The sequence below is a fragment of the Apodemus sylvaticus genome, chromosome 9 (assembly GCF_947179515.1).
Source record: "Apodemus sylvaticus chromosome 9, mApoSyl1.1, whole genome shotgun sequence".
Lineage (NCBI taxonomy): Eukaryota > Metazoa > Chordata > Mammalia > Rodentia > Muridae > Apodemus > Apodemus sylvaticus.
This window is the reverse complement of record NC_067480.1, coordinates 54,370,861-54,382,888: the sequence shown is the minus strand read 5'-3', so window position 1 is coordinate 54,382,888 and position 12,028 is coordinate 54,370,861. Positions and strand designations below refer to the sequence as shown.

Here is a 12,028-nt window from a genome sequence, read left to right as displayed (position 1 = left end):
ATTACTGTCAACTCTGAGAGATCAGCATGTGCTTGGAGGTGGGAGGGGGATCTACTTGGGAAATAAGGTTGGTCCTTAGTTTGGAAGAAGTGGAGGCTAAACGGAGGCCCTAATCCCAAAGCCTGTGCACTCAAGTGTTCGTACTTTCGCTCTCCTCCTCAGAGCCTGCTTGATATGTTCATAGAAATGGAAAAGAGGATCATCCTGTCAGAAAATAACTTGGAAACCCTAAAATCAGTCTGTGGCCAGATCAACAGGAGCCTGCTGGGAAAGATCGAGGACTTCGAAATGTCAAGCACAGGTAGCTAGTCAACAGCTGCGAGCTGGCAAACCCTCGGAGAAACCGCTGTTTCTGACTAAGTTTTTCTTTTTCAATTCAGAGAGAAGAATGAGCCTTGAAGGAAGGGAAGATTTGCCAGTTCCAGTTTTGACGGGTAATGCACACAGACACACTCCTTAGGTCCTAGGTGCTTGATTTCCGGTTTCCTCTTGCCTTCTTCCCACACTTTCTGCCGCATCCTGATTAAGCTGGACGTTCAGTGGCCTCTTGTCAGCGCTGCAGCTCTCTGAAAGCCCCGTGGGAACATTTGAAGTGAACTCAGTCACTGTCAGAGCGTCTTAACTCTGCTCTTGCTTTTGAAGAGCGTTGTGGGGAGCTAGACTCAAATTATTTTCCTGAACATTCTTGTTTTGTTTTGTTCAGACAGGGTCTTTATACATAGTCATGGTTGTCTTGTAACTCTCTATGTAGAACAGGCTGACCTTGAAATAACAGAACTCTACCTGCCTCTGTCTCAAGTGTTAGGATCAAGACCTGACTTTTTCCCAGAACATTCTTAATCAAGTTTCTTCAAGTTTCTCTGCTCTGTGAGAGGCCCCTCAGCCAAGTGTGCATTTTGTCTCCTGTTAAGTCCTGGCTCCCAGGTTCACACACACCTGAGTTCCTCCATCGTGTGCCTGCCTCATCCTGGGTTGCTCAAGCCAAGTTGCCTATCTCATCCCAGAAGGGAATTCGTCCAGACCTCTGTTTTCTTACTCAGGAAACTAGATAGAACAAACAGAAGGCTTCCTTCAGTGTTTTGTTGTTTGAGACAGGGTGTCTCAGTTACGGTTCTGTTACTGTGAAGAGACACCATGACCATAGCAATTCTTAAAGACAACATTTAACTGTGGCTGGCTTATAGGTTCAGAGGTTCGGTCCATCATCATCATGGTGGGACATGACAGTGCAGGCAGGCACACATGGTGCTGGAGAAGGAGCTGAGAGTGCCACTGGGCATGGCTTGGTCATATATGAGATATCAAGGCCACCTCCACAGTGACACACTTCCTCCAACAAGGTCACACACCTCCTAATAGTGCCATTCTGGCACACATTCAATCCACAGTCTATGAGGGCTATACCTATTTAAACCACCACCCAGGGTCGCCCTATGTAGCTAGCTAGCCTGGAACTTGCTATGTAGAACAGGCTGGCCTCCAACTCATCCATCTGCCTCTCTCTGCCTTCCAAGTCCTGGGGTTAAAGGCGTGTGCTACAACATCTGGCTCTTTCATTTTTTTTAAATTTATTTAAAAAATTTTATTTTTAACTATGTGTTTATGTCAAAACATGTGTACATGAGTGTAGGTACCCATGAAGGCTGGAAGAGGGCATCAGAGCTCCTAAAACTGAAGTTACAGATGGTTGTGAGCCATTATGTGGGTGCTGGGAACCTAATCTGCACCCTCTGCAAGAGCAGCCAGTGCTAACTACAGAGCACCTCTCTAGTCCCCTCTAAAGTTTTGATTAATCTAATATTCTGATTACAAACATTTTCTATGCTCTCGGGGGCAATTCTTAAATTCAGAGAAAATAAAACACCTACACTGTAAATATTAACAATCTCTTATGTTTTCACTATTGTTTTTGCTGTGTAATATATTTTGGATCACTCTCTTTATTTTAAATGTATGTGTACATATGTACACATAAGACTGAGTGAGTTTATGCATGCCGCAGTTGTGTAGGAGCCTCAATATGTCAGAAGATCCCCTGGGACTAGAGTCACAGATGCTTGTGAGCCACCATGTGGGTGTTGGGAATCTCTGGTCCTCTGCAAAAAAATGCTAAGGTCTCAGCAGCTGAGATCACCCTCCTTTAAAGACAGAGCCTGAGGAAGGGAGCAGGTCTGTCTTCCGTCCATGCATGCCTGAGCCCAGCTCTTTCCAAGTGCCTAGTGTGTGTGACTCAGGGGCTCATCCCCGCTCTCATTTTAGTAATAGCCGCCTAGCAAAGGAGGCAGCATGCACGTGGGTTTCAGAAGGCATGCTAAGTGCCCTTCCTACAGGATCGAGATATCTGAAATATGTTCAAGGCAGTTTCAATATTTATTTTTAAAATACCTTAGAGGCCAGTGAAATGTCTTAGTAGTAAAAGCGTTTGCCATACAGGCCAGGTGATCTGAGTTTGATCTCTGGAACACACGTAAGAGGGAGGGAGGTAACCTATCTGCAGAGTCCTCTGAGATCTACATACACACATGCCATAGCATGAGAACTCCCTACATCAACACACACACACACACACACACACACACACACACACACACACGGGAATGCATACATTCACTTACATACACACCTATGTATACTATGTACATGTGTTTGCATCCTGAAAAGTGTTTTAAGGTCCTTAGATTGTATTGTTACTTTTTTTTTTTTTAAACCAAACAACCTTTGACAAAAGCCTCTCATTCTAGATTTTTTTTTTTTTTTTGGTTGCTTTCAGAGATGTGCTGCAAAATGCAGGAAATGTGTGACTCTCGAAGAGACCAAGACAGTGAGTCACTGGTAGGTATATCTCCTCCCTCTCTCTTTGCATTGGTGTTTCTGTTTCTTGGTTTTCTTGGTTCCTTTTCAGCTGCCAGATAAGCCAATAAGGAGAGGAGCCTTTTGTAAATTTTGAGAACTCTGGAGAAAAAAAAGAACTACTAGAACAAAAAACAAAACAGAGATAGCCTCTCTAGCTTTCTTCGTGTTAAATTATTTATCAGTGTTTTGTTTGTAGTTTGAAAACAGTGTCTCCTATAGCTCAGATTGGCTTTGAACTCAGTATGTAGCTGAGGATAACCCTGAACTCCTGATTTTCTTGCCTTTACTTCCCAAGTGCTAGGATTATAGGCACAGGCCATCACACTGGACTGTAATTTTATTATAAGGTCAAGGGCAGAGGTGAAGGGGTTGTTGCAGGGGGGAGGGTGTATGTGGCTTCTCCCCTCCTTCTAGTAGCTGTGTTAGGTAAAAATGGGCATGTGTGGGGAGGGGCAGAAACTTCAGGAAGAGGTTCTCTAGCAGGTCTTCTCTTTTAGCCTGATATCACAAAGAGCTTTCTCCTTTGTGTTAGGCACGAAGTAAGATCTCAACGTGTCTTAGTTTTTGTCTCTGTGAAGCATGCAGAGAGATTTCCTTCCTGGATATAGCTTCCATTTATAACCTTCAGTAATTCACCAAATATGGCTCAGCCCATGAGCCTGCATGCGGCAGGAAGCACAGGAAATCCTACCCACTTGGAATAGAATCTGTACTAGGATGGGCTTCTGAGAAGATGCTCAGGCCTTTGTTGGTCAGGAAATCAAAGATCATTGACTCCATGGGCTACTCTGAAGCATACTGGGATTCTACAGCTCCATCCTCTCCAAACAGAAGATATCATGTTACTAACTTAGTAGCTGTTAGTATTACAGTATCCAAATAAATTAATATATAAGTTGGAAACAGGATAATAGCAAATACCGAATATTCTTTGTACTTAATAAAGTACTACATGCCATCGAAAACATATTGAAAGGCAAAGGATTTGTACAATATGAAGGGAAACTCAAATGTGTTACAAAATAGATTAAGCTACTAGGAGATTAGGTGAGCTGCCCAGAGTCCTAAGGTTTCAAGCCATAGAAGCTGGTATTTGTCTTCCTAGCTGGAGTCCATTTTTTCAGGAGACAGCAGAGGCATCTACCTAAATGCTGAAAATCTCAGGCTGAAGCAGCCCTAAGAAAATAACCAGAATGTTATTTTACATATACTACATATTTTATGTATACCACACTGTAGCTGTCTTCAGACACACCAGAAGAGGGCATCAGATCCCACTACAGATTGTTGTGAGCCACCATGCAGTTGCTGGGAATTGAACTCAGGACCTCTGGAAGAGCAGTCAGTGCTCTTAACCGCTGTGCCATCTCTCCAGCCCCTGCCCTCTGGATTTTACTGTCGGGATTTGGTAAACACAACTTGACCAACTCCTTACTCTCCACCCACCGTGGAGTTCCTTCACACTGGGTTAAAATATCAGCTTTAACACCCAGAGATGGCACTGTATCCTGCGTGAAGGGCAGGCCCTCAACTGCTAGCCAAGTGAGATGAGCTGAGTAGACCATGAAAAGGTTCCCGAGGTGAAAGAGGGACACTCCAAGACATCACCCTTGAGTGAACTGAGAGTCATAAAACTAGTCCCAGTGATGGGACAGATGGCATCTGGCCTGAAGCTCTTCTCTATGGTCAGGGACACTGACAGGCTGTGATGACAGCCATGATGTACACAGAGGTCCCGCCTACTTACCGTGCAGCTCATGAGAAGCTTCGCATGGACGGGGCCCGTGTTTCCCTGTGGAAACCATGTTTCCCTGTGGGGCTGAGCAGCGATCCGGCTTCTTCTTGAGCACCTGTTGCGTGGCCAGTGTCGGAGCTGCAGCATCAGCTCCTGGATTGGCCTCTTGTTTTCCAGGATTCAGACAAAGTTTACCAAATGAAGAACAAACCTCGGGGATACTGTCTGATCATCAACAATAATAATTTCAGCAAGGCTCGGGCGGACAAACCTCTACTCCGCAAATTGAAGGACAGAAAAGGAACAGACTATGATAAAGGTATGGTGGGATCCAAAGGAGAAGCATGAGAAAATTGTATTCTTGTGGACCTTTCTTTAACCAAAAAGGAGAGAACAGTGGTTATACTTAAAGGGCCCTATATTTTGAGAAAATAGATTTATAATTCAAGAAGATGTATCGAGCGTTTTTTTCATTAATTTATTTTATTTATCCACTTTAAGTCCCAATCACAGCCTCCTCTTCTTCTGGTCCCACCTTCTGACCTCTCTTCTCCCATCCCCCTCCCCTTCTCCTCAGAGAGGCCCAACCTTCTCCTCCCCACCCCACCCCCATCCAGGGTACCCTCCTGCCCTAGCACATCAAGTCCCCTCAGGACTAAGTGCATCCTCGCCCACTGAGGCTGAGTTATCCTATGTTGTATAACTAAATGTACCACATTTTCTTTATCCATTCTTCGGTTGAGGGACATCTGGGTTGTTTCTAGTTTCTGGCTATTATGGCTAAAGCTGCTATGAACATAGCTGAGCACGTGTCCTTGTGGGATGGTGGCGCATCCTTTGGGTACACGCCTGCTAGTTGTATAGCTGGGTCTTGAGGTAAAACTATTCTTTTATTCAGAGACTTGATGTTCTTGCCATACAGATCTTTCACTGGCTTGATTAGAGTTACACCAAGATAGTTTATATTCTTTGTGACTATTGTGATGGATGTTATCTCCCTACTTCCTTTCTCAGTCCATTTATTGTTTGTATAAAAGAGGGCTAGTGATTTTTTTGAGTTAATTTTTTTATCCAACTACTTTGAGGTGTTTATCAGCTGTAAGAGTTCTCTGGTAGAAATGTTGGGGTCACTTATATATCATATTATCTGTGAATAGCTTTATTTTTACTTTTTTCTTTCGATTTGTACCCCTCCCTTGATCTCCTTTAGTTGTCTGTTTGCTCTAGCTAGAACTTTATTATTGATAGATATGGAGAGAGTAGATAGCCTTGTTTTGTCCCTGATTTTAGTGGAATTACTTTAAGTTTCTCTTAATTTAATTTTGGGTTGACTATCTGCTTGCTGTAAATTGCTTATATTATGCTTAGGTATGTACCTTGTATTCCTTTTATTGGGAAGGGTGTTGGATTTTGTCAAGACTTTTTCAGCATCTAATGAGATGACCATTTAGGTTTTTTTCTTTCAGTTTGTTTATGGTAGAGTTCATTAATGGATTTTCAAATTTTGATCTCTGCATCCCTGGGATGAAGCATACTTGACCATAGTGGATAATCTTTCTGATGTTTTCTTAGATTTGGTTTGAGAGAATTTTATTGAGTATTTTTGCATCAATGTTCATAAGGGAAATTGGTCTGAAATTCTCTTTCTCTGTTGAGTCTTTGTGTGGTTTCTGTATCAGGGTGACTGTGACCTCATAAAATGAATTTGACAATGTTTTCTGTTTCTATTTTGTGGAATAATTTGAGGAGTACTAGCATTACCTCTTCTTTGATAGTCTAGTAGAATTCTGTGCTAAAACAATCTGCCTCTGGGCTTTCTTTGCTTGGGAGGCTTTTGAAGTAAGATCTAATGATTCTTTGAATTTCCTCAGTGTCTGTTGCTATGTTCCCCTTTTCATTTCTGAGTTTGTTAATTTGGGTACTGTTTCTCTGCCTTTTAGTTAGTTTAGTTAAGTTTTTTTTCTCTCTTGTTGATTTTTCTCAAGGAACCAGCTCTTGGTTTTGTTGATTCTTTGTATATTTCTCTTTGTTTCTAATTTATTGATTTTTTTTAACCCTGAGTTAAATTTTTCCTGCCGTTAACTCCTATTGACTGTTTTTTGTTGTTGTTGTTCCAGAGCTTTTAGGTAGAATTTTGAATTTCTAGTATGAGATCTCTCCAATTTCTTTTTTTGTTTGTTTGTTTTTTCTTCAAGACAGAGTTTTTCTGTATATCCCTGGCTGTCCTGGAACTCACTCTGTAGACCAGGCTGGCCCTGTAGACCAGGCTGGCCTTGAACTCAGAAATCCACCTGCTTCTGCCTCCCAAGTGCTGGGATTAAAGGCATGCACCACCACTGCCCAGCCAATTTTTTTTTTTTTTTGGATTTGGTTTTTCCGAGACAGGGTTTCTCTGTGTAGCCCTGGCTGTCCTGGAACTCACTCTGTAGACCAGGCTGGCCTCGAACTCAGAAATCTGCCTGCCTCTGCCTCCCAGAGTGCTGGGATTACAGGCGTGCGCCACCACCGCCCGGCCCAGCCAATTTCTTTATGAAGGCACTTAGCACTATGAAGGTTCTTCTTAGCATTGATGTCATTGGGTCTCCTAAGTTTGGGTATGTTGTGCCTTCATTTTCATTGAATTCCAGAAAGTCTTTATTTCTTCCCAAACCCAGTTGTCACTGAGTAGAGAGTTAGTTTCCAGTTTTCAGTCTTTCTGTTGTTTCTGTTGTTGAAGTTCAGCTTTAATCTATGGTGGTCTGATAAGATACAAGGCATTGTTTCAATTTTTTCCATATCTGTTTTGGCTTGCTTTGTGACCTATATGGTCAATTTTGGAGAAGGTTCCATGAGGTGCTGAGAAGGAAATATATTCTTTTGTGTTTGTGTGAAATGTTCTATAGATATGTAATGCCCATTTGATTGATAATGTCTGTTAGTTTCACTATTTCTCTGTTTTGTTTCTGTCTCTATGATCTGTCCATTGGTGAGAGTGAGGTGTTGAAATCTCCCACTATTATGTAGGGTTTGATGTGTGATTTAAGCTTTAGTAAAGTTTCTTTTATGAATGTGGGTGTTCTTGAATTTGGGGCATAGATGTTCAGAATTGAGGGATCATCTTATTACATTTTTCCTTTGATGAGCATAAAGTGTCCTTGCCCATCTCTTTTGATTATTTTTGGTTGAAAGTCTATTTTATTAGATATTAGAATGGCTACCCCAGCTTGCTTCTTGGGTCAGTTTGCTTGAAAAGCCTTTTTCCAGCTCTTTACTCTGATGTAATGTCTACCTTTGTTGCTAAGAAGTGTTTCTTCTGTGCAGAAGAACGGTGTATACTATTTTTGCATCCATTCTGTTATCCTGTGTCTTTTTATTAGGGAATTGAGTCCATTGATGTTGAGAAATATTAATGACCAATGATTATAGATTCCTGTTATTTTGATGTTGGTGGTGTTAGTGTGTGTGCGTGTATGTGTGGTGTTTGCCTTCTTTTGTTTTTGCTGGTGTGATATTATTTATTTCATGTTTTCATAGGTGTAATTAATCTTCTTGGGTTGGAGTTTTCCTTCTAATAGGGCTGAATTTGTGGAAAGATACTGTTTAAACTTGGTTTTGTCATAGAATATATAGTTTTCTCCATTTATGGTGATTGATTAAGGTTTTGCTGGGTATAGTAGTCTGGGCTGACATCTTTTGTCTCTTAGGATCTGCAAGATAACTGCCCAGGCCCTTCTGGCTTTTAAGAGTCTCAGTTGAGAAGTCAGGTATAATGCCCATAGGTCTGCCTCTGTATGTAATGTGGCCTTTCCCCCTTGCAGCTGTCAATATTCTTTCTTTGCTCCATCATTTAGTATATTATGTGTTCTTCCCTATTATGTGAGCAGCTTGGGAATAGGGAATAGCTTCCCTATTATGTATTAAGGGAGAATTCTCTTTTCTGGTCCAGTCTATTTTGTGTTCTGTAGGCTTCTTGTTTATAGCCATCTATTTCTTTAGGTTTGGAAAGTTTTCCTGTATGATTTTATTAAAAATATTTTCTGGGACTTGGAGCTTGGAATCTGCTCCTTCTTCTAGTCCTGTTATATTTGGTTTGATCTTTTTATAATATTCCTGATTTCTTGGATGTTTTGTATCAATAACTTTTTAGATTTAACATTTTATTTGACTGATATATCCATTTCCTCAATTGTATCTTCCATGCCTGAGATTCTGTCTTCCATCTTGTATTCTGTCGGCTATAGTTCCTCTTTTTTTCCATCTCCAAGATTCTCTGTTTGTCTTTTCTTTATTGCTTCTATTTCTATTTTCAAGTCTTGTACTGTTTTATTCATTTCTTTTACCTGTTTCTATTTCTATTTTCAAGTCTTGTACTGTTTTATTCATTTCTTTCACCTGTTTGATTGTATTTTGTTTTGATTGTATTTTTCCTTATTTCTTCATTTCCTCTTTAAAGGCTTCTGTCATCTTTATAAGATTGGATTTAAGGTCGTCTTCAGTGCTTTGACTTTGCTAGGATGTACAGGGCTTGGTGTGGTACAATATCTGGGCTCTGGTGCTGCCATGGTCCTGGATCTTGTCGGTTGTGCTCTTATACTGGCATTTAGCATATGGTTGTCCCTGGTGTTTTCTGGATGTTCCTGATGCTGACAGGACTCCTCAGGGAGGCAGGCAGAGCCCTGGGACTGACAATAGAGCTCAGGAAACAGCAAGCTGCTCACCCCTGGTGACTGTGCCCCAGCTGGCTGTGAGTTTTCCTGGAGTCCAGCAGGCCTCCTCCTAGGGAAGGGAGGCAGAGCCATGGGCTTGCCAATGAAATTTAGGGAACAGAGCACAGCTCACATCTGCTAGTTGTGCCCCTGGTGGAATCAGCAGACAGAGGATAGGTGGGATGGGCTCTAACCTGGGTGTTCTTGGGAACACACACGCCTGGATGTCCTGGGGCCAGGCAGGTCTCCTGGAGAGGAAAGGCGGTGGAACTTGGGGTGGGGGAATGGGGGATTGGACACACGTGCAGCTCAGCTCTCTATCAAGCAGTTTGGATTCATTTTATTAATTTTTTTTATATTTCTTATAGAAATTAAGAACATTCTTACATATCTGTTTTCTGTTGTTTTAAAAAATAGGTTTTAAAGATAGAGCAATGTATTCGTCATGATAAAATGACAACACTTACTAAAAAGTTTATAATGAAGAATGTCAATGAACTTTACCTTTTTAAGTTTTATTTCATTTTTTTATTTATGTGTATATGTTTCTATGTGAGTGTGCCCTTGACAAGTTCTATGCAAGAGCAGCAAGGACTCTTAAACACTGAGCTGTCTCTCCAGCCCTGGGCTTTACTTTTAACTCAACTAAATAAAAAAATGTTTCTGTAGAATGAATTAGTCAAAACCAATTGCTATGGTGTCCGACTTACTCTGGGGAGTTTGCTCATGAAAGTTTCTCAATTGCAGCAGGAATTGTGAGTTCCCAGCGAGAAACTAAACTAGTGAGAACTGCCTTGGGGCAGACTACTTATGTTTATACTGAGAACTGACAAGTTAAATGAAACAATGATTCATTTATAAGTATACAATATACCTATAACACGTATAAGAATACAGAAATGGGGCGCAAGTGACGGCTCAGTGGTTAAGAGCACTGGCTGCTCTTCCAGAGGTCCTGAGTTCAATTCCCAGCAACCACATGATGACTCACAACCATCTGTAATGGGATCCGATGCCCTTTTCTGGTGTGTCTGAAGACAGCTACTGTGTCCCCATATACATAAAATAATTCCTTTTAAAAAAGGCTATAAAAGTGAACACAGCTAAATATATTAACAGAAGTCAGTTATTCAAGATCTTTCTCAGCGGCATAGTAAGTTCTAAGCCAGCCTGGGCTGTGGCCTGCATCTGAGTGTGTATGGCATTTTTTAACCTTTTTTATACCGAAGTCTCCATATTGGTGCTGCTCTGTTGTTTCCATTGACCACAGCTTCGCAGTCGTTGACCTTTCACATTCCAAAGGAATCCCAAACTTTCCCCAGAACCGAAGCTCTTGTAGTCTGGCTAAAGCTCTCCGTACCTGAATTGAGCTGCTGCATTTCCGCTTTTTCTCTATTCCTAATGCTGGAGTATCTCCTGACAGGCGATGCGTATTTAGCTTTAATGGAGAGGAACCAAACAGGTTACTCAGGGACTAGGAGAGTCGGAATGGACACAACTGAGGACATTTTTGGAAATAAAGGAGAGACAGTGTATAGAACAGATAGAGGAAGCTGCCGTCTTCTTCTGGCCGTGGCTGTAGAGGAGCCACACCCAGAGCAAACCGGTTTACCCCCTGCAGTCCTGGAACGCTGCAGGAATGGGAAGTACAGAGGGCAGGTGCCTCAGGGAGCTGCCGAGGCTCCAAATACCGAACGCTTACACCAGATGCCGTGTGCGCCCAGACCTGTCTCCTCGACAGTCTACTCCACCCGCATAAAATGTAACCAGACGGGCTGGTAAGATGGCTCAGTGGGTAAGAGCACTGGCTGCTCTTCCAGGGGTCCTGGGTTCAGTTCCCAGCAACCACACGGCAGCTCACAGGGGATCCAGTGCCACTTTCTGGCCCGCAGATATATATGCAGCAGAGCATTCATTCATTAAATTAAAAAAAAAAACTGTATAAGAAATGAAACCAGAGACTTTCTAGGTTGGGGATTCCAGACCCAGCAAAAGAAGCATCATAATCCGTCTTGAAAAGACAGAGTAAAGAAAGTTCAGGAAGTCAGATTTCTTTTTTTAATATTTATTTGTCTATTTATTTATTTATTTATTTAATGTGAGCACATGGTAGTTGTCTTCAGACACACCAGAAGAGGGCATCAGATTCCATTACGGATGGTTGTGAGCCACCCTATGGTTGCTGGGAATTGAACTCAGGACCTCTAGAAGAGCAGTCAGTGCTCTTAACCACTGAGCCATCTCTCCAGCCCCAAAGAAGTCAGATTTCTAACCCAAGTTGTTCCCAAAACACTGGCAGTAGCTATGGGTTGTTATCTACAGATAAGGAGATGGGGGGAGAGGGGGATCACCTGGTGAACGGGCAGCCCCCATCTAAGCACTGTGTTGCAGCGGCCATCAGTGAACAGAGCCCACTCCCAGACATGAAGCTTTCTGTCATCATTTTAGTTGACCATTCAGTTACTATTGAAGAAAAGAAATGCAAACCAGAAAAAACACAGTGTAACTATACACTAACATATTGTACGGAAAGGCTGTTTTAAAAGCTATATTTAATATTCTCACATAGATTAGTAGGAAAGGTTAGTAAAATGGTGTGGAGAGAAACAGAATAGTCAGAATCATCAAAAAACTAAGTGTATAGGGTCGCCATGTGGAGAGATGCCCGTGGAAACTAGGCCCAGGTTCTTCCTCCCAGCCCCATACTCCCAGAAACAAGACTCAGACTCAAAACATTTTTACAAATGCCTTGGCT

The 12,028-nt window shown here is 42.0% G+C and overlaps 1 protein-coding gene across 4 annotated transcripts in view; it reads left to right on the top strand.

The window, feature by feature from the left end:
* Casp8 (caspase 8) overlaps positions 1-12,028 on the top strand; it is a 47,242-nt gene that overhangs the window by 29,782 nt on the left and 5,432 nt on the right. For all 4 annotated transcript variants that reach the window (XM_052191945.1, XM_052191947.1, XM_052191944.1 and 1 more), the window contains 4 exons: positions 163-301; positions 381-434; positions 2,771-2,832; positions 4,766-4,907. In XM_052191945.1, coding sequence (XP_052047905.1) covers positions 163-301; positions 381-434; positions 2,771-2,832; positions 4,766-4,907 — 397 coding nt within the window. The remainder of the gene's footprint in view (positions 1-162; positions 302-380; positions 435-2,770; positions 2,833-4,765; positions 4,908-12,028) is intronic.